Source organism: Dermacentor albipictus, chromosome 7 (assembly GCF_038994185.2).
Source record: "Dermacentor albipictus isolate Rhodes 1998 colony chromosome 7, USDA_Dalb.pri_finalv2, whole genome shotgun sequence".
Lineage (NCBI taxonomy): Eukaryota > Metazoa > Arthropoda > Arachnida > Ixodida > Ixodidae > Dermacentor > Dermacentor albipictus.
The window spans coordinates 65,288,247-65,310,994 of record NC_091827.1 but is presented as its reverse complement, the minus strand read 5'-3'; the positions used below and the strand labels follow the sequence as shown (position 1 = coordinate 65,310,994).

General features: G+C 44.9%; 1 protein-coding gene across 9 annotated transcripts in view; it reads left to right on the top strand.

Annotated features, from left to right (window-relative positions):
• Positions 1-20,901, top strand: part of ena (ENAH actin regulator enabled) — a 131,070-nt gene extending 110,169 nt beyond the window's left edge. For 5 of the 9 annotated variants that reach the window (XM_065455892.1, XM_065455882.1, XM_065455888.2 and 2 more), the window contains exons 5-13: positions 1,454-1,494; positions 3,870-4,279; positions 6,655-6,681; positions 7,330-7,436; positions 8,449-8,479; positions 10,037-10,102; positions 11,294-11,409; positions 13,875-14,014; positions 20,598-20,901. In XM_065455892.1, coding sequence (XP_065311964.1) covers positions 1,454-1,494; positions 3,870-4,279; positions 6,655-6,681; positions 7,330-7,436; positions 8,449-8,479; positions 10,037-10,102; positions 11,294-11,409; positions 13,875-14,014; positions 20,598-20,626 — 967 coding nt within the window. In that variant the 3' untranslated portion in view covers positions 20,627-20,901. The remainder of the gene's footprint in view (positions 1-1,453; positions 1,495-3,869; positions 4,280-6,654; positions 6,682-7,329; positions 7,437-8,448; positions 8,480-10,036; positions 10,103-11,293; positions 11,410-13,874; positions 14,015-20,597) is intronic. The other 4 variants (XM_065455887.1, XM_065455885.2, XM_065455889.1 and 1 more) reach the window with 4 other exon arrangements.
• The last annotated feature ends 1,847 nt before the right edge of the window (positions 20,902-22,748 follow it).

Here is a 22,748-nt window from a genome sequence, read left to right as displayed (position 1 = left end):
TAATGACTGTACAACTGTTACTTGTCGCTCACCTCCCTGTAAATAATGTAGAATAAATTCCTCCCAAGTTTGGGTTTTCATCCCGAAGCCCGTCCTCCAACCCCTACACTTTACAACAAACACCTTTACAACGAAATGACCTTTATAGTAAAGGATTCTCTAGGTCCCAACTGAATTCCTATCCTTCATGCGTATTGTGGACGCCTCTTCAGCAAAGACTAGTATAGCTCATTTGCCCGTACGACGAAGAAATTTAGGCGTCCTTGACGACCACTGTGTTACTTTACAACGAACGCATGTAGCCATGCCGCCACTGTCCTCTCATAGCCGCCTGTAAGCTGCGGTACACATAAGGAGCGCCAGTTGATGGCATTACAAAGACCTCAGTGACAGTCCCGACTCCGCTGTAGTTATGGCAGCCGGGTTTCACCGTGAATCATGCCGTGAGCCTCGATGCTATGAGGGTCGCCTGCAGTTGCACATTCCGTTGGAAGTGCCTAGAAGAAAATTTGCAGCTTCTTTCGCTAAGTATTCCTTGAATTTATGTTGAATAATCATTATCTTTGTTGAACGTGCTTAGCAAACTATAGCGAATGGTACATTGCACGACCTTTACAACACAGTGACCTGCACAATGAAAGATTTTGAAAGTCCCAAGTGCGTTGTCTTAAGGGCTTCCTACTGTATTCGTTATAAGTATGTAGTCTCTGCGCACTGATATCGGCAAAGAACGTTTTGTGTTTACTTTGTTATATCCAGTGATTCGTTATATTTGTGTTTGTTATATCGAGGTTTGGCTGTACAGCCCACGGTTGGCCATCTTGGTTAGGTTAAACGAGATCTGTAGGGAAGCACACTGGTAGGTGTCACATATTGTCTAGTGTTCGCTGCTTGGCAACTGCTTCCTTTAATATTATCCTGACAGGTGGCAGGCAACCTGTTACCTGTAACATCACTGGCGAGTAAAATGCACTGTTTAAAGTTACTTAATCTGTCATAGGCACCTGGTATCACTTGATCGAGCATGACTTCAATGAACTTAGGTCAGCAACCTTTTATAGCTGCAAAACTACCCTGATTAGCCAAAGTTAGTTACAGACCCAACGCCTGCTTACAAATTAGTTAGGAATTTATTACTTAATGGAGTCATGATAATGTCTTCTAACCTATACTTCCTACCCGTCATGGTAGTCCAATGGCTATAATGTTGCATTACCAAGCTCAAGTTTGCAGGTCCAGTCCCGACCGTGGTGGCCACATTTCGAAGGGGGTGACATGCAAAAACACACATGTGCTTACTAGATTTAGGTGATCATTAAAGGGCTCCAGGTGGGCAAAACTAACCAGTTGTCTCCCACTTCAGCATTCCTCATAATCATATCGTGGGTTTTGGCACATGAAACTCCAGAATTTTAATTTAATTTAAGCCACACTTCCTCTGTTTTCCATGCAGGCAAAATCAGCAACCGGTCCATTACATGGCAACAAATGCAGGTGAGTGCGGCTACTACTCGATTCTGCTGCTCCTATTGAATGCCTTCTTCGCTGGTGAAAGCGGTAAACTTGTGCTTTTACACACGCCCATAACTTTCAAGCAACATTTTTTTCTTCAACATACATGTTTGTTTGATCATGTTTTTGTGCGCACCTGAGTTACGCAATCATGTGTGCTCGTCATCTCGTCTCATCCCATCTTAATTCGTCTTCTTGCTCATTGCATAGCGAGGGCCTCGACTTAGGCAGCCTCGATGCCATGAGGCAGCGTACGAGGGTTTATTGGCCGCTTGCCTGCTCCTATGCTCACGTACTGCGCCATGCCGGCGGTTAAATGGTCGTCCCACATTGGGTGCCATCGCTGTGAGTGGCGATGGCTAACACTACCAGGGCTAATCTTGTATACATATAAAAGAATGTGGACAGGAGAATAGCTTCCATGGTAGCACATAATTGCTAAAGCACCGTACGCGTAATGTGGAAGATGTGTGCTCGGTCCCCTCCCGACGGTAAGCCGCACCAGTTGTTGCAGTCCGCAGGGAAAAAGACTGGTGCTTTTGAACACTTCTGAACAATTCTGCCACAAGAGAACTGTGGTTTTGCACTAGTTCACGAATGAATGCATGGAGGCGGTCACTCCTGCACAATGGCTTCTAGTCACTGTATGAGCCTGCCTTGCCTTAGTCAGCCTACAAAGTGTTCTCGATCTAGGCAAAGCAATGTATTTGGCCAGTCTTGCCATGTCTGGGTGCCATTAAGATGAGGTGCAGGCAGTTCTGTGGTATGTATTACACTTAGCTCCTCCAACAAGCACAACACTTTACTGCGTGAATCTGGTGGCAAATGCTGTGCCCTTCTTATTTTTTTCATTTCTGTCATTGTCATGGTGCGCCAGATATCTTTCGGTATTTTTTCTCATTTGCGAGCTTTTCAGTCAATCTGACATTCTGTTAGCGGTATTAGTATATGTACCAAGTAATGTAAATACTCCTTTGTTTTTTGCCAGACGGAGTCGATGCAACATTTATATTTTACTTTGTTTAGGAATTGGAAACATTTCACTTTCATTTCAATATACGACACTCGTTTATCTCAAACATGTATATGCAATTGAATTGTGTAAATGTTTATTTTTTGCAACCCTGGGTTTTAAGTTTAATGCTTTAATTTACTGTTCTAGTTTTGTTATAATTTGTGGTAGTTTTTTTTGTTGTTACATGTTTACAAGATGAACAGTCACTGCCGTTCCTCTAATGTGTTCTGTTGCATTTTAACGTTCACTTCATAGTTCATGGTTACCATTTCAGTGCGTTTCTTTTATTACATCTTTAGTGTTCTCTATAGTTACTACGCTTAGAATAACTTCTACATAAAGACATCTGCTGCTTTTCATGAAATAAATGTACATCACATTACGTGATCCCACTCATTGTTTATCCTTGGCATTTCCTGTTTCGTTAACAACTTGTATCCAATGCAATCAGATGTCACTATAACGAAGTCACATCCGGCACAAGAATACGTTTGTTATATCTGATACTAGTCGTAAGCGTACATATGTTGGCTACATGCTGACATAGATTGGCAGGATAAGCCGATACTCACTCACCAATGTTTTTGTAGGATATGTATTCACTCACACTTTCCGGCAGCACCCACTCATACTTGCCAACACTCGCTCACATTCATAGTCACTCCCATTAAAGCTCACTGGCAGCCACTCACCGGCACTCGCTCCTATTCACACCCTTCGTCCTCACTAATGCTCTCTCTCACGCCTGTAGAATGAATGTGGAGGGAGTCTGAGTCAGTGTACTCTTGCGTGGGCATGTTGACCTATGCATGCTGGCATGGGTGATAAACATTGATTTGCTTTGTTATATTGTCACATTGTAGTGACGAAGAAGAACAGAGTATCAAGAACTGTGAATTGCAAAACTAACTCTTTAGTGGGCGAACCTTGTCCCACAGGAGGAAGCGATACGCAAGGAACGATAGCGGCGAGCACATTCGGCAATCGGCGGGTGAAGTGCGTCAGCTCTTATACACGACTTGTTGTAGGTTCCTATGTAATCGCTGTGCCCACATGCCTTCCCGAAAGTGCTACTACATTCGTGTCGCCTGATTACAGTCTGATTACACAGTTTGGCTAGAACATACACAACAGATAGAATAAACGATTACATTTGAGTAAGTTCCAAATCATGCAGGCGCACCTTGCACTAAGCGATAACTCTTAAGTCGTTAGTGGGTGAAATGCAGTCTCCAGAAAAAGTATAAGCAAGTACGCATGTCAATATCCAATAATTTGTTATACACATGTTGGCTATGTCGAGGCTCAACTTACGACTATACATCTGCTGTGTGTCTCGCAGTGGGCAGTTCTAGCCACCCGGCCACTCCCGCTAGTGGCCCGCCTCAGGCTCCGCCCCAGGCTCCGCCCTTTCCACAGGCCCCGCCTCAGCTGCCGCAGCAACCTCAAGCCAATGCAGTCATGGGGCACCATCGGACATCATCTGCACCAGGAACCAACGGAGGTGCGCCTCCTCCTCCGCCACCGGGCGGTACGTCGGGCATGAGTGTGGCAGCGAGCAGCGTGGTGGCCAGTGGGCCTCCGCCTGCTCCGGCGCCACCCCCGTCGGCAGGCGTGGCCACCGGGGGTGCCCCGCCCCCTCCCCCACCTCCGCCTCCTCCCGGCGGCAGCCAGGGCCGAGACGATGACTCGTCGCCCCTGTCCCTAGCCACAGCACTGGCAAACGCGAAGCTCAAGAAGACCTCCAACAAGGTGTGTTCCGAAGAAGAATTGTAGCCCTTTCTCTGCCATGGAGGAGCTGGGTTGGTTAGCGGTTTCTGGCAAAAATTGCCGAGAACGATCTCGGCTCGTCGAAGGTACTTTTAAAGGCCAACTGCAAAGAAAATTTGTTTCGACTAAATTTGTTATAAAATAGCAGCATATACCACTGACCGAGTCCTTGCAAAGCATCTGGGCTCATAATTGTATAGTTTTCTAGTTAGCAGCCTTGAAACAGCAACTAAGCAGAGAATGCGTACAGCTGGGGTTTGTCACTACGACGTAAATCCCAACATGCTGCCTCCGAGGTTTTTCAGCGTTGCACTGGCAGCCGCAGATGCTGGGCACTTGGGTTAGTTTGCGATGCCAAGCATCTGGAGCTATGTCGCCCACAGAGACCGTTCAGAACGTGTGGTTGTTCTAGTACTTCTAGTCATGCTGCGTGGTGCGGACAGACTTTGCCCTTCACCAACTTGACCGACGGAGAGGAGCCAAATCAAGATTGCGAATATCAAGCGCTCTCAATAGCAAGCATCTCTGTGATCTGGGCCTATCTCGGAGGTCACTTTGAAGTGCCGTGCATTAAGTCAAGCGTTACTCCCTGCGAGCAGTGGTGACGGCATTTCAATGTTTGTCAATTTCTTTTTCCTGGTTTTGGCATTAAAGTGGCCATTTATGCAAGCATTTTCTGACCATCCCACTCATATTTCTAATGTCGTTTTGTATGGTGGCTCATCTGTATGTACACAGTCTTAATTGAACTAGGCTTTTTGCATGGTCCAAAATTTTATTGCAGTTGGCCTTCAGTTTTCTTTCAGCGTTCATTTCTTCGTAGACGCTGCACATTTTTATCCACCGTGGTAGTTCAGTTACTACGGCAATGCATTTCTGTGCACGAGGTCCCGGTTGTGGCCACACTTTGATGCGTGCAAAATGCAAAAATGTTCGTGTATCGTGCATTGGGTGCACATTAGATAAGAACCCCAGGTGGTTGAAGTTAATCCTGCATGCCTCATATCCACACAGTAGTGATCTTGGCATGCAATTTGCCATAATTTCTGTTATACTAGTTTTCATTATTTTCTTTTATAGCACCGTTAAGCTTCACACTTGCAATACGTGCTTGAGATTTTGTATAAGTGAGCACTTCAAGTGTTCTGTAGATTGATTTTCATGAAGGATCTCGCAGTAATAAATTTGGCGATCTTTAGTCAATTACTTCTCATATTTATCAAGAATAGTAGTGGCGCACAGTAGGGGTTCAAGGACACTTTCTTATTTAAAGTTGTAGCACCACTATCGCACATTTCACACACTCAATGACGCTTAGCCAATTTGTAGTTTACCAACAGTTCAAAGATATTTCATTTTGACATTAAAGTTAGTCTCAATGTGCCAGACCTGGCGTCATCAACATTATCATGACATCACGACAAAGGGCGAAATTTTCCGGTACTGTGTAGCATTAAGGCTAGGCATGTTGTTGTTGGTAAAAAGCAAAAAGGTTAACAAGAGAGTCGCATACGTTCCTTTTTTCTGTACTCGCATGTGGCAGCTAAAGTGATCACAGTAATGAAGTGAGATTATGAATTGTGATTTCATGATGCCTCCACCTTCTGGGTACCGAAACTGAAACTAGTTCGTGGAAACAAGTATCATATTGAATTATTTAGGATGCCTTGACACTTGCCAGTATTTCTTTTTCTAGGATTCAGAGGGTTTGTGCTTTCATTATAACTCGCACAAAAATAGGACAAATCGAAAATGCGACATCGGTACTCCTTTTAATGCCAAGCATTCTTTGCCTTGGCCTGGTGCACTACATCTTGCCTGTGGGATTGGACGGTAATACAGCAGCAATGCGATGTGTTTAGTAGGTAGACCTTTTGCCTGAGCAAAAGGCCAAAGGTAGGTCTTTTGCCTGAGCAGAGTAGACATATAATATCTTAAGTGTGTCTTTTCTACAGAATCGATTTTGTGCATATGATGAGTAATGATATTTTGGCTTTTCTTTGGGGGATCTCAGGTTGTTTAGTTTCTAGATTACTGGGAGCACTGGTTTGATGTGATCTGCTGAAGCGCCTACACGGCACAATCTCTTTCGACTCAATGTTTAAATGCTGTGTAGCTTTAACATCTTCAGGATAATGCATTTTTTATCGCAGTTCAAGATAGTTAAGGATCGGGTCATCTCCAGCTACGCAACTGTGCCAGCTTTGTTAGTGCACACCTGCAAAGAGCTAGCCAAGCAATTAAATGTTACTCGTGGGAAAGACTCGGGTTTCTACATTCTGCACTTTGTGTTGTTCTGAAAGCACCAGCTTCTTTCTGAAAGATTATCTTGCACCTATTATTGCACCTATTGTCAGATGCGGACTGGCCTCTGGTGCCCCATGGTAAGTACGTGCTAATTGAACAAGCTGAGTAAGTATGCTGCGAAGCATATCCTGTCGACATCTTAGCCTGTTTTTGATCTTTTAGGCATTGAGATTTTGGCATTGTTGGTAAGGCTTATTTAGTATTGTTTGGTGCATTTTGATCTAACTCTGCCTGTGTACTACACATGTTTGGATGACATGGTCTTTTATTTACCAGCGTTAAGAATGGTTATAGCGCATAGTAGGTTCAGTTGAAGTGCTGCAGTTTTGCACACTTTGGTTTTGCAGACTTACTTTGGAAGAGAGTGTTAACTGTGCATGCTTGCATTGACTGTAAGCTTAAGGGATGCTTGCCCTACTGCGACAGTTTAGCTTCGCTTTTCTTTGATTTTTATTTTGAAAGCAAGAAAACAGAAGCAAAGCTATCGCAGGATGGTGAGCATCGTCGCAATCTTGGGGGCAAACAGGATGGGCGTGTTTGATTCCGGTGATGACTGGCCAACAGCATGTGCTGTACCTTCGGTTATGCTTCGTACATGCACTCCGGCATTCGTTTTTCGTTTGGCGCCCGTATATTACCGCGTGTAGAAATAATGCGTTGGCATACCGCCACATCTACTCGCCCCATTTTTGCTCAACCTTCACGTTTTTTTCCCCCCCCCACAGATATACGAAGGCACAGACACGCTGAAGAAGTCGCAGGGGAGTGGGGGAGTGCCCATGATGGGCATGGCGAGCATGATAGATGAGATGAGGGGCACCCTGGCCAAGAGGTGAGCAGTACTTCGCTGTTCTTTGCAGAGCCTGTTGTTGCAAGTTGTCTGTTGTATCCTTCAAGTGCTACGTGTACAATTGCACATGCCAAATTAGCACTTCAAACGATTTGTGTTTAGCCTGTTGGTCTGACACGATGAAGTGCCAGTGCATGGGAATATGATGAATGCATTGCTGTGCTGCCTTCATCTCATGTCGGTGTCCCCTAGCATTACTGTTATTGGAACGCTTCGAAATTGGAAACACTATTGGAAGAAGAGGACTGAAACATGTTTCACACACCTAAAGGCACTTCTCTCCGATTGAACTTGCACTCCAAAATTTGTTTACATACGCCATGTGTGTTTAGAGAAAAGAGTTTCAGTGTATGTGTCTGTGTTCACCTTGTGTGCCGAGTACAACTGACAACCACAAAAGGACATACAAGACAAGGATGACTAAGTGCAAACTACCAACTGTTTATTGTCACTGAAACGTTGCCCATGTATGTGTTGCTGTAAGGAGGTCATGTGTAGATGTCTACGTTATAAAGTCTAAGAAGCAAAACGAAGAAAACTAAGGAGAAAGCTGGAAAGAAAATGAATGAACATGATGTCACAACACCACGGCAGTATGTTGCCATGTGGTAGGTTCTTCTGTTTTCATTCTTTTGGCATTCATTCTTGGGGTGTGCGTGCGTGCATGCATGCACAATAATTTACACTGGGCTCATTTCTGATGGGACTTATTAAATGCCTGGCCTAATTGCTTAACATTACCAATTTTCTTTAATGTGTCAAATTAATTATTTGCTTGGCAGCAGGCACCATGAACATTGCAAATTGTGCCTGATTTGTGTGTTATGGTATAGAACATCTTGTTGTAAGCTAGTTATGGCTAGGAAAAAAAAAAAAGTGGAGAGGTTGTTTTCTCTCTTGAAGCATGCGTCCGCACTCTAATATATTTTGTGCCACTTTTGTCTTCTCTTTCTTTTTTCCTTCTCCACCATCCCTGCGATTTGCTGACTCGCAGACGAGCACAAGCGGAAAACAGCCAAAGTCAGGTATGGTCTTTTCAGGTCCTGTGACATTCCTCTGTGCTGGCTTTAGTCAGTTTGAAGATGCAATTATCTCCCAACACAAAAGCATCTAGAGCCAGCTGCATTGTAGCCTCTTAAAGAAGTGCCAATGCACATATCTCTTCGCTGCAGCGTCTGTTTTAGCCTCTGTGTGTCTTTGGGTGTTAAATTACTGTATTTACTCTATTCTAACAGTGCACCGTTTTCGAGAAAACGTCACTGAATGTCACAGGCACGAAATCGAGTACAAAAGCACATCTGCTATAATTAATGTCCATATCAGAAATGCGAAGTCTGAAATGTCAAGGACAAAGCTGAAGATGACGTACTGTGGGCAGTTGGTATTGATAAGGCAGCCTCAGACAGTGACGAGTGATGTCACGTCCGGTGTGGCTCGTACATAGCACATTATCTTTTCCAATTGCAAACAAATCACTTTCTCTGTTTTCCTTCAAAATCTAGTGAGGGAAGAATCGAGGGCACTGCATTCTGCATTTATTTTAACTGCAAAAATCAAAATTGAAGTGCGCTTTAAGACCGAGGGCACGCTAGAACAGAGTAGATACAGTACATTTGAATTGGTTTAAGTTTGTTTTTAAGTGTCTTTGGCCATAACTTTAAAGGGTCAATACAGAGAAGCGCTTTATTACCTCACATTTTGCCGATTAAAGGAAGTTGGTCCATAGAGGAGAAAAATTAAGGCTAAACTTTTGTTCCTTGAAATCCGTGCCAAAAGTTTGGCATTAGTGGTGTCGGTGAGGCGTCGTGGAGTTGGCAATATCTTTCACATATCTGGGAGTGTCCATGTTTGCCAGAAAAATTTACTGGAACTTCTCATGTCAAGCCTGCGCGTAATGACTTTACAGAGTTCGAAGGCTTCATTGTGTCTTTTTTTGTGTGCCAGCTCTTGCGATGCTCAGGCCAGTGATTGATGCTTATCATCGTGATCGTCCGCTGCCATACTTCGTTTCATGCTTAGCAGGCAACGCCATGGAAACTGCGCAAGTAATGCCTTCATAAAAACTCTCATTCTGCACATTTCACTGTGCGGTGATATTCGATACGCAACACTTTCTACGGAATGGCTACTTTGTATAGCATCACAGCTACAACTTTTGGATATCATGTCACGGCAAATCGTGCATTGTCAGCGTAATTTTGTGCTTGTAGCACGTGATGCGCTATGTTCTACACGCATGCGCAAGATGTGACTTCTGGTCACATAAACGTGTCACTCTGCACACTTGGTGGTAGACGCAAAGGTGCAACGCCTTCCACGTAATAAACATATAACATAAAAATGTGAGACTTCACGTTACATCAACACATAATTGCAACTTTCACATTTGATGGGGGGTTTTTTTTGTCATGAATTTGATTGACAGGTCAGTAGCCTGTGTAGCGTCGCCTGCTATGTATGAGTGAATCAAGATATAGCAGCATTTTCGAGATGCTTAGTTGTAAGCACTTTGCCGTTAAGTGGGTCTTAAAGATATAATTGCTTTCTCTTGGCATTTCTTTTACATATATTGTGACATGTAGGGAGCTTGTCTTTCAAAGCCCTACGCGCATGGCCTATTCAATTTTCAGAGTTTCCTCGAAATTGAGGTAGGCAAACCAGGCTGGCACGTCTGCTTGCATATTTTTTGTATTGTTATTATTATTATCACCATTGAATAAGGAAGTTGAGTGAAATTCTTGCATAGTTTGTGATCCTGCATGCTGTTCTACTGTTGTGATTCTTGTTTCAGGCAGTTCCAAAGACTAGTACAGTTTTAAGTGATAAATTGTTGACTAACAGGTAGATTAGTCAGAGTACCGTAATTGTACGAATATAAGGTGAGGGTGTACTTGGAAGACTAGAAAAAATGAACTAAAGCATGCACTTCTGTATGTTGGGTGTGTTGGTATATAAACTTGCACAACATTTTAGCGGTGGCAAACGAGGATAAAGGCAACAGCATATTGACACATGTACTTATCTTTATCAGGCAACCACGTTTTGCTGCCTAACAAATGTTATCGCACAGCACGGGACGCGCCTGCATATATCTGAAGTTTCTGGAAAGTTATCGATGCTTCTATACGCTGTCTCTTGTCGCCGAATCTTATGTTATCTGATTTCATCGCCTGACGTGAATGGTGTAGAACTTTGTGGAAGGCACGCGGGTCCCAACGATTAGTCTGGTACATTCGACGACTGCTGCATAAATGCCGGCGCACTTGACCCGCTGATCAGATTTTCGACGATCGCCGACCGTGTTCGTCGCTATCGTTGTGCTATAAGTGTAGCCTGTCCTTGTGGGCACAGGTTCGCCCAATAAAAGTTAGTTTTGTCTTTCACAGTATTTGCTACTGTGTTCTTCAACGTCACCACCACGTGACAATATCGTGCTAGTCCTTGCTCGCCAGCACTAAAATGTTATGCAACTATGCATGCTAATATAAGGCTATAAGAATAGCAGACTCGGTGGGAATTTTTCGAAATAGTGAATTATCAGAAGCCCTTGGAATAATTGGTGCGGGCTATATGTAAATTTTGCCTTAAGGTCTGACTTCATGGCAGCAGAAATTTCCCCTTGTGGTGTGATTTCACGGGACAGCACTGGGACAGACCGTGTTTCAGTGGGACGAAACTAAAACCAGAACGAAAAACGTTTCGCTCCAACTCCCTGGAAGCACTATGCACAACTAAGATTTATTGGTACAAATCGAGCACATATGTACACATGGAATAACAACAAGAAAAAACAGGAACTCAACACTACCATGTGGCATCTGTCTTCTTTTTTTTTCTAGGAGGCTGAGTCGTCGACAGATTCTCGGAGGACGTGGGACAAGCAGGGTTCGACCAATGGCAACAGCCCCAGCAAGGTGGCTGCCAGCGGTGCTGAGTCACCAAAGTCCGGTCGCGGGTTAGTTGGCTGCTCTCGTTTTCAGTTTGCCGAATATGTTGTAGCACTTGCTTCGCCCTGCTTCTAGCCAGTCCATCTATCCATCCACCAATCGTAATGCTGTACCACTCGTTGCACTTACGTGGTACAGCATTACGCTCTCAATCTCTTCCTTAACTTAAAATTTATTTAAAAATTGCATTTCAATGCTTTTGACGCACATAACAGTGACAACAGCATCGTACATCAGCATCATCGCTCAGTGTTAATTAAACTTTGCAATCGAATGAAGGGGCTCATATCATTTGTTGGGCAGTGGGGCAGTGAGCACAAAATTGAGATGGGCGTCAGTTAATCGGATTTGTGGATTTCCACGCTTAAGCTGAAAAATGAAAAGTATTGTATTTTTTTGTGCGTAGGCATTCGAATCAACATTTGCCTTTAACCCCAAAAAGCCCACACACATCATTCCACTTTAGGGAAAACTAGAAGAACTTGTTCAGTTTTATTTCCGGTTGTGGTGAATGCATGTGTACAAAAAGAAAAGCACTGAAATTTTAGTTGAACAAAATTGAATTAGTATAGTAATTAGTATAGAAATAAGTAGTTGGTTTGCTGAACTGCCCACAACTGATAGTGTACAACACTACAGTGTATCGAAAGTGCCACAACGGGCTTTGTGTCGAGTTTGAGGTATCAAACTCGGCAATGTTGGTCTTGGTGGAGTTATCATCACATCAACCATTGCTCTAGTGAACTTATATCAAACATCTCAAACTCCCTCAGACACAATCATAATTCCAGCTGCAGTGATGGTATTTATTTCATACATACACTCGTTGTGGTATGCCAATGGCTTTGGTGTTGGGCTGCCAAGCACGAGATCGTCGGATGAAATCGTGGCCACGGTGGCCGCATTTCGATGGGGGCGAAATGCAAAATATGCTCGTGTAATTAGATATAGGTGCACATTAAAGAACCCCAGGTGGCCTAAGTCAATCTGGAGTACCCACTAGCGTGGGCCTTACAATCAGATTACAGTTTTGGTGCATAAAAAGCCTCAAGAGCTTACTTTTTTTTTAAAGCAAGTAGCTTTCTTTGCCTCTTTCACCCATTTTTGTGGTTGGTGGCGGCCTGTGGTCACTAGTTCATGGTCAATGGTAGGACTTGCGATACAAAGGTGCCAAGGCAAAGCGTGCATATCTTTGCATTGCTGAGAGGCGTGAAGGAGGGACTGTCACATGTGAGCTTTGTGAAACACCTGGCAAGGAAAATGTTAATTCATTCGCCTCCTGGTTCTTTCAATTGGTTCATTTGCTCGTTCGTTTGTTCGTTCAGGCTTTCTCTTACACTGACAATCATCAGCAGTGGTTCCTGCGCAAATTTTTTTTTTCATACGTATTGTTAGCCTCCATTTGGAGGCTGTTGTAGAGTTCACTTGTTCATTTGTCCGGTCAGCTTGAAGTGCAGCCTGCATGGATGGCTTTGTCTCTTGAGAAAACACTGTCTTAGTTGTGCTGTCGTAGTTGGAACATTGGAACTCAGTTAGTCATTCCTTTTCTCGCTGTTAAGCAAGCGAAAGGGAGGCATCGGTATCGTCCCTTGCCCAATTTTTCACATGAGAACTGAAACGAATGATTAAAGCATTCATCAGTTCGTTAGAAAGCTAATTGCCCAGCTCTGCTTAGAACGCATTATTTCACTGAAATCACCTTTGCAGAAAATGAAAGCTCGTTGAAGCATAGTCTGACATCCAACTTAACCGTGAATGCAATTATGCAAAAATAACGAGCAACTTTACGCTGCAGATTCAAGTCTTTCATGTTATTCATGTGCCACTTTATATTTCTCGTGCAATTGTAATATCAAGAATGACCGGTGCACCTATTCAGAAAGTGCGCTTAACATATCTGCGCGGTGAAACCTTGATATTTAGCAAACACGAATATATTAACTTATTGGATATTACGGAATAAATTTAGAAATTTCTTGCCAATATCAACATGTAATGAATACAGTATATGCTTATTACAATTATTTGATATAACAAAGGTATCTTTGTGTCAGACGCGATAGCATTATGATGGCGCTTGACTGTACTGCACTTTTGCAATGCTAGTGGCCTCTTTGCGACTCTGAATATCTCTCGATGCTGAATAACAAGTTAACTCAAGGCAAGGTTTGCCACTGTCCACTGTGTCCACGCGTTGATATTTAGCATGCACTCACACCCGCCGACATTTACTCACGTTCGTACTCACATCTACTTACACTCACCGTCACCGACTTCCATTGATACTACTCACGCTGATACATCACACTCATTCCTGCAAGCACCCATGTTCATACTCGCACCTTTTGTCACTCACTCGCACTCTGTCTCACATTTGTGAAGCTGGTGTGGAGTGAGCATGAGTGAGTGTGCCAACCCAAGCTTGCACTTTTCACCTTGTCGCTTCACCACTGGCCGTCTTTCTTACTTTCAGGCAGCGCATCGGGTCGCTGGGTGACACGGACGTCATGAAGGTGAACGGCGTGGATGTGCTCGACATGGACAAGCTCAAACAGGAGATCATGTCCGAGATCCGCCGTGAGGTCAGCAAGATGAAGCAGGACATCATTGAGGGTGAGTGTTGTGCTCCCTGTGTTTAATAATAATAATAATAATAATAATAATAATAATAATAATCATCGATCTACAATTATCCGTGTTTCGTGCCAGGTGATACCATCCTACGGCTGCAAAGTTCCTAATTTCATCCCACCACCTAATTGTCTGCCGTCCCTCAGCACCTACTTTCTACAGCTACCAGCAGGTGGCAACACAAGCTTATGCTAGCGGCGTTGTGGCAGAAGTTTGCACCTCTGTATACGAAGGCAACTTTGCATTTTTTCTTAAAATCCAAGCAATTAACTGTGCCAACTGTTGCACAGAATGACATAGTCTTCAAAATATGATCTTTCTGCCAAATTTCAGAAAGAACAGCGCAGTATCTCTTTCCAAACATTTTAAGCAAAATGTGCAAGCCCATTTGTACTGCAATACGAAGCAGCAATTTGTTTGAGTGTTTTATTCTGCCTCATTTTTTAATTAAATCAGCCAGATAATTCGATAAATTCCATCGGTATACTATCAAAGTCGAACCAATGGAAGTCGACCGTGTAGAATTTTTATGATGTAGCATGATGATTGTTTCAAATAGTTATGTTGCGACTTTCCAACATATGTGCGTTCCTCAAAATTATGGGGTTTTACGTGCCAAAACCGCTTCCTGATTATGAGGCACGCCGAAGTGGAGGACTCCGGCAATTTCGACCACCTGGGATTCTTTAACGTGTGCCTAAATCTCGGTACACGGGTGTTTTTCGCATTTCGCCTCCATCGGAATGCGGCCGCCGTGGCCGGGATTCGATCCCGCGACCTTGTGCTCAGCAGCCCAACACCATAGCCACTGAGCAACCACGGCGGGTGCATTCCTATCCAAGCCGTACAGTCAACTCTAGCTGAAGTACCAGTCATGATGGCGCTGGGTGGTTATTGTGTCTTCCTGCCGAGAACAAGGTCATAGATTAGGTTGCCAGTTACATCAGCCACGTTGAGATTGAGGCATATTGCAAAAGCACTCATGTGCCGTACTTTGAGTGCCCGTTACAGAAACACCAGGTGATCGAAACTAACCTGGAGGCCCATCTACATCCCTCGTAGGCCGTGCGTTGGCTCGAGATGTTAAAGCTGGATTCACGTCACGGACGCTCACCACACAGCCCAAGTGCGTCGTCTCTCGCTAACCCCGGCTGGCCGCACAGTCCTCCGGAAGCTCAGTCTCGAGGCTATCCCCGAAATTACAGAGTACGTTACGATTCCGCGAAAGGTGAGGCGGCATATTTATGCCCCACCTCTACCCCGCAACATGGACCCCGAGTTCCATCAGGGCCGTCGGCAGGCCCGTAGTGAAGCCATTTGGCGACGCTATGGCTCGCAAGATGGAGTGGTCTACACAGACGCAGCCAGACACCCTCGCGGCGACCTCATGACTGCGGTGGTAGCTGATCACAACGGAGGACTGCTAGAACATACAACAATCACGGCTGGCCGAGTGGTGGAAGCGGAGGAAACCGCGATTGCCATGGCCATGCATGCGGACGCAAATACCGTCATCAGCGACAGCAAGCAGGCCATCGGCAATTTCGTCCGTGGTAGAATTTGCAAACAGGCGTACCATGTCCTCACACGACGCCCCCTAAGCGGCTTGAAAACCCTCGTGTGGACCCCCGCTCACGCGGCTGTGCCCGGCAACGCGTCGGCTCACAGTTTGGCTCGAGATCTCGCGCGCCGAGCCTCGTCCGCGGATGCGGACGGCGTGAATGAGGAGGAGACACACGAGGAACCCTGCGAGACTTATTATGAAATAGCCCATCGGTATCGCTTGAGGCGTCGCGCGCTCCCACCACCGGCCAAGCAACTCGACAAAACGCAAGCGGTCGCGTTTCGGCGACTTCAGACAAATACATACCCACACCCAAAATACATTAACAAAATCACAGGGGGCAGGGAAAGCGACAAATGTAGGCTCTGTTCAGAAACAGGAACACTCACACACATAATGTGGGAATGCACCTCGCTCCCGTTCTCTCATCCCTCCGTCAGCAGCGAGACTGACTGGACAGCCTGGCTCAGTTCCGGGGACGTCGACCGACAATTGGAACTGGTGGACTGGGCGGAAAAGGCCAAGCAGGCCCAGGGCCTTACTTGAGCCCTAACGCTCAGCCACGTCCCTCTTTACCCTTCCCCCTTTCAATAAAGTTTATCACCACCACCACGTGACAGGACGGATTGCTTGACGAGTCTGCAGACGAGTGTGGCGTGACCGAGCTGCAACGAGTGACGCCGCAAGCAGCTCGTCAGGGACTTCGCTGTGTGTCGCGTAATTCAGCGGCACTGAACCACATCATGCTCTTCCACATACTGAACAGGCAGTCCATCCCAGCTTGACACTTTCCCTACCGTTGGAAAAATAGCTGTTGTTTTGTAGGCTAGATTATTCTTTCCGAAAATCACTGAAAATTTTATGCAGTACATGAAAGCAAAGCAGAATAAATCCACTTTTCAGGAGTGCAACTTTTATTAATGAGATTTATGTCATAAAAAATGTAACTTGCCAAAAACTAGATTGTAGAATAAAATTGAACAAATCTGTATGCTTGTATCTAAAAAGGAAGAAATGCTAAAATAATTTTTGAAATACCGAAAATGTTTCGCTGTCTAATAGCTACTATCTGCGAAGAAATCAAGATTTTTACTTGAAAACTACTTGCACTACAAAACCTTTACAGGAAGCCCTAGAGTTGGCCGTGCCATGCACCCAAGCAGTAGCTCAGTGTGAAACAGGGGAACGTTACAAGTCTTGCAGTAAACCCTTGTCTTCTCCTGCGTTTTGCTGTCGCAACATTTCCTGCCATTTCGGTATGTCTCCGTGCTAGCTGGCTAGCACTGAATGGCTTCAGTTGGTGCAGGAGCACGGAGAACTAGCAGTGCATCCTCAGGTTCCGGGTGGGTTTTGGTCGTCGTCGCTCTCGGAATCTAAGTGAAATGAAAAGGCAGGATCCTCTGTCTCGTTGCTTCTTGAGCCACGAATAACATCGGCACAGACACCGCGGAATCGCAAGATCTGCGATGTTTCGCAACATGCACGCCGCTTCCGGAGGCAGCTGTTTTTGCTTTCAACTCCGTAGAGCGTGCACATAGCTTCGGAGCCCGTTCAAAGATTGCCGCCAAGTAGGGAAAAAAGAAACTCCATAAGAAACTAATAACTCTCCTACTATACATCAGATGGCACAGTGTGTCCTTGAGTGGCGCAGAAGGTTTCGAAAATGTCGTTTGAAACCATCGTTAGTGGGCCAACGATGCCCAATGGGCGTGATAGGGAAAGAGTTTGAAAAGGGAGTGCTGTCAGATATCTATTGTCTCATTTTTATTTCGTTAATGGATAGCTGTTGACCCATTTATTATGCTATGGAGCCTCGATTTCTTGAGAGCGCAAAAAGTAAAGTTACATTTTAACCTGTTGGTACGCGCTTCTCGGTGGAGCAAGGCGAGTGAGCAGCACAAGTCTCAAACTACATCTGAACTCTTATTAGCTGCAATCCTCGCGAAGATAGCTCGGAGTGTCGTGGGCGCATGCGCTTTTGGCACTACCACCAAGGCACCACAGTAGCCCCCCCCCCTCCAGTGAGTGTGTAAACAATGGGTGCACTCGTACGACACGCTGTGGTTCATAAGTTCATGCGCAACAGAAGTCTTGTACACTGTCCGCTCTGCGTGAACCTTTTGACGACCCGTTGGGCCTGTTCTATCTGGTCTGCTGGAGGTCCTTGTGGTGATGGAGCCCGAAGTGATGCAGGTACTTCTCTGTCGTAGTGCGCGTGTGCTGGTTTTACGGGGTCCAGCGAAACCACGTGACGGCCACCTCTGTCGATCGCAATGTGCCTGTCTCCACGTTTCACCACCATGAACCGTCTGTCATACAAGGGCTAAAGTGGACACTGTACGGCTTCGTGCCTCACAAACACGTGTGAGCAAGAGGAGAGATCACGACGCACCTGAACAAGCCGTGCTGCTGGCAGACGTGGAGGCTTAGCGTGCAGCTTGCTCATGATGTCCCGCAGTTGCAGGGCGTAGTCATTGTTTGCCTGGACGTTTGCATCTTTACTGTCAGAGAAAAACTCCCCTGGGAGGCAGAGCCGCCCTAATTTCCCAACAGCAGGGTCTCCACCCATCTGTGACTCGCAGTTGCGTGAGGCTAGTCTTCAGCTGCTGATGGAACCTTTCCACCATACTGTTGCTGATGAGATGGTAGGCAGTTGTTCTGATGCGGGAGGTTCCCCAGAGCTGTATGATGTTCACGAATAGAACAGACTCGAATTGCATTCTACGATCCATAGTCACCATTGATGGTACTCTGAACTGGGCTACCCAGTGGTAGGTAAAAGCGTGTTCCAACATTGGTGACCCGGACTTGATTCGAACACGCAATCTTCTGTGTTCGAATCACATCCGGGCCACCAATGTTGGAATGCACTTCTCGGCAGAGCAAGGGAAGTGAGCAACACGTGTCCCAAACAACTGAACTTTTATTAGCTCTGATCCTCACGAAGATAGCTCGATGTGTTCTGCCCCGCCAAGGCGCCATTTTGTGTAGCCACAAACCCTTTCAATGTCTGATCTTTTTGGAAGTGGCCTACCCCCAGCGTTCAGGTTTTTTGCTCTGATATTATAAAATGAGCACAATGATTTATTTCTTATTTCTGGTTGGGAAGAAATGAAAAAAACATGACACTGATAATGGCAAATGCTTTCCTCGTGTCATCCTCACATTCCTATCTTACAAAAGAAACGTAGAAAGGAACATGGCAGGACAGAAATGCGCAAACATACCGGTACGTCAGTGATTGCCAAGAAAGGTTAATACAACGAGTTCAAAACGCGCACCAGTTGCACCGCAGCTTTGGACGTGGGAGACTACTCACATCACTGAAACCTGATGTGGTGGTCTTGTGGTACCAGACACCCCGATGCTTACACATACATTATGACCTTGCTGCCGAAACCAGAGTCCATTAAAGAGATAAGAGGGAAGAGTTGTCTCCAAAAGAATAGAAATTGTGAGGGCCACTTTGGCAGATTCGAAATGGAGGTCGTGGTATGTAATTGTTTGGCCTTCCAACAACCGCACCGGTCTGACGGTGCGGTCTTGCATTGTTTATGAAACCACTTGACCACCATGTCTGCTGTCGGCGACGTGAATAGTCTCCTTGTTCACATACAAAGCCGCACTGCACTTGGGTCTTGTAAAAGGGGTGCTGTAATTATGGAGTTGATAGCTATTTAAAGAAGCAGAAAAAAAAGGTGGACACAATATTTTTTGTGTCAGTGATCCTTTTAAAACTTATAATTCCATTCAACTCTAATTAGGCTAAACCCAGATTATGCACCACAACTGTTGGGTAGGTAAGTTGCACAGCCATCAGAGCTAACCATTCATGATGCGACTCTTCAGCAAGTTTCTTTCTGAACTGTTCAGCGTGAAATTGGACTATTGTGATACTGAAACTATCGGCGCATGTTTGGAATGGCATGTTAGTTAGCCCTTTGTTTCCACAATATCAGCTGATGACTTTGACTGTCTACTTTGTCTACATCTCAGCGCTGTGAAGATGTTTGCACTAAATATTTTGCACGAGGTGTGCCTGCCATTCCAGTGTGGCTTAACAATTGCTAATTCGACAATCATATTTTCTTTTCTAGCTATAATTGGGGTAAGGATTCAACGATCGCCATTCTTGACCGTGCTGGTTGTCTTTTCAGCTGTGTGCCACATTATTGTGGCAACCTACAAAGACTTATATACTATATATAATATAGCTATTATTATAACCTACAAAAAGAGTAAACAAATTTTTTTAACAGTAAAGTGTGCATGCAGGTTATATATATTGACTATATACTTTATTGTAATCAACAGGCAATTTTTTGAACCCTCATTCCTTGCCCCTTATAAGCGTACATGCCGATACTGGTAAAAACGAAATTTTCAATCTGGTCTATGCAAAAGAAACTGTGATGCCTCCTATGGGCCGGCAAAAGGTTTACTGTCAATTGTGATTGCTCAGTGGTGGCTTGCTGTGCTGATATATGGCACATGAACGTTGCTAAATTACAAGTGCATTTTGCACCCTTGATTATATGCGGCTATGCTATTGGTATGATCACATGGGACTAGCTTGTTGGCCTGCCGGCTGCAGGTGAACTCGAGCCAAGCTGCAAGTAAACGAATATTCTTTTTACTGTAAATGATATCTTGTATTTTGCATTTTCAGTTTTGCTAAACGTAATAGAATACTCATTCAAATAACGCATAGCCAATCAAATGTTAGGTTCACTTTGTTATGTTTGATAATTTCTTACATCAGTATTTCCTATATATTGAGGATCGATATATGTATGTCTGAACGGTATGTCTGAACTGCATTTTAGTCTTTGCTGACCTGAAGTGCCTTATTTTACGCTATGCATCATACTCTATAAGTTTTGCTCGTGCCTGTCTTTCATGATATATTAAGGACCATTATGGTGTGATCATTCTTCTTTTTATGTCGCTAGTTTCCTTTGCTAATTTTGTTTTCCCCCTGTAATTTTCTTAAACATGTAGCTATCAAGATCGAATTAAACCGAAGATAAGGACTTCGCACCTCCTGGTCTTCTGTGTGCTGCCATTCGGTACGGGACTTGAAACGTCGTCGTACGGATCTCCATTGCCTCTACAAGTCGCTACCACCAAAATATTGATCGACACACCATTAGAGCAACGAGGGATGAGCTGACATTTTCGTGCCGAGGATGCAGTGATGGCACCTTTCTTGTTTTTTTTTTTTTTCATCTTTTGCAATGTTTTTAGTGAATGACTCTTACTTTTTTTTTATGTGCGAGAAATGTAAGAGCTGTATTTACAGCGATGCTTCTTGTCTGTCATGCACTGCTGTCGCGCATGGCAGCCCCGTCAACTTGTACTCGCCGTACACATCTGCAACCACGCAAAGTGTCGTTCTCATTCGCCGTGACATACTTGCACAACATTGGCAGATCATTATTGTGAGAGGGCTGCCGGCGTCACTGTCGTTCTCGGTCTGTATTCTCATTTGCTGGTTGGATACTGACTGCAGAAAGTATTTGTGCAGTCTTTGCACGTTGCGTAGCTGCCCGCTCCAGTTTCAAACTCCTTCGTTTCTTGTTCCCAGCCTAACTAGCGTTACAGGCTCACCGAGCAATATCAGTTCCTTCCTTGTTCGTTCTGCCTCGTAAATTATAACCGCAGACTTGACCACGCTTGGTTTCTTTCTCTCTTTTTTTTTTCTGTGCGGCGTCTCTAGAGTGCATTCACTAATACCAGAGGCATGCGTCAGCTTCAACCTTGAACTCCATTCAAAATAAATGCAGCAGCAGCCACTGAATGAGAAAGGGTCGGCTTGCAGAGTGCAACATGTCGACGACAGTGGCAATGCTTCTACGATGTTTTCGAGCTAGTTGCTCAGTTCTCTGGGTAGTTCGGGGTCACCTCGCACCGCTCACTGATGATAGGGTGTGAAATTCGTCCCTTCTGTTACTCGGAAAAAAAAGGGAGTCGCCAAGGAAAGGTGTTCTCAAGGAGTACTTTTTAGGTTTACTCCTGTGACACCAGCTTTCTACCTAGAGTCATCAGTCTAGTGGGGAGATAGCGCGTGTATGAGCGTTCTTTGCTGGATGTCGCGCGATTTTGGGAGGGGTGAAAAAGAGAGAGAGAGGGAGAAGGACACACATACTTCGTAGTATGCTGTGGCGAAGTTTTTTAATTCTTGCCTTACAAACAGAAACGTCTTTTTTACGGCATGTGGAAGGCTTTTTCTGTGCATGTTTGTACTCTTTGGAGACAATGTAATGCTCGGTGGTACTCTGTCCCTCGCTGTCGATGTCGCGGTTTCATGTTTGCGGGCGTGCAGCAATCCCTGCGCAAGCCAGTATTGTGTGTACCACTGCGTAATTGTAGGAGGAATCGCTGACAGACTTAATGAAGGCGGACAGGAGGGTAAAAGGGCTGAGGTGACATGTGTGGTGGCGCCTTTTCATTGTATTGCACTCCCTCGTGAAGGACCTCTAATGTGTCGAGTCTGTGATGTTTATAGTGAAGAAGAGTAAGATTTCTTTGTGCACTTACACGCAACCGATGTTTGCTTCTTATGTGTGTGTGTGCATGTGTGTGCGTGTGCGCGTGTGTGAAGATTGAAATTGAACTCTTTGCCGGAGTTAGGCGTAGAGCTTTGTACGAAAAGTATAGTATCAAACTTCGTTTATCTTAGTCTCTGTTTTCAAACACTGTCCGCACATTTCGTTTTATTCTCTTTTGTGCCTTTCCACAACGAGCAGCATTCGGGTCAAGCAGGTTGGTGGCTGCTGTCTACGTGGGCAAGGTTCTGTTTTTAGTAACGTGCGGTCGTTTGCTCCAACATGCTCACTTGCAACATTGTTTGATTGGCTAACGTGATTTGCAGAGGCTTGGTGGAGTACCAGCATTCATTTATTAATAGACACCGTTCTATGCGGCTCACGATTTGAACTTGGGCATAGCGCAGGCCTGTAATGCCGAGAAGTGAAATGCAAAAACGCACTATCTTCAGGATTGTTTGGTTGTCCTCACAATCACTTGGTAGAAAGTTGTCAATCGCACTATTGACACGTGCGTGTTCAGAAGTGCTTGGTGAAAGAGGCAAAATTCTTATACATAACATCAGGCTTCTTTGTGAAAGCCACACCTTTAGGAGTGTGGCTG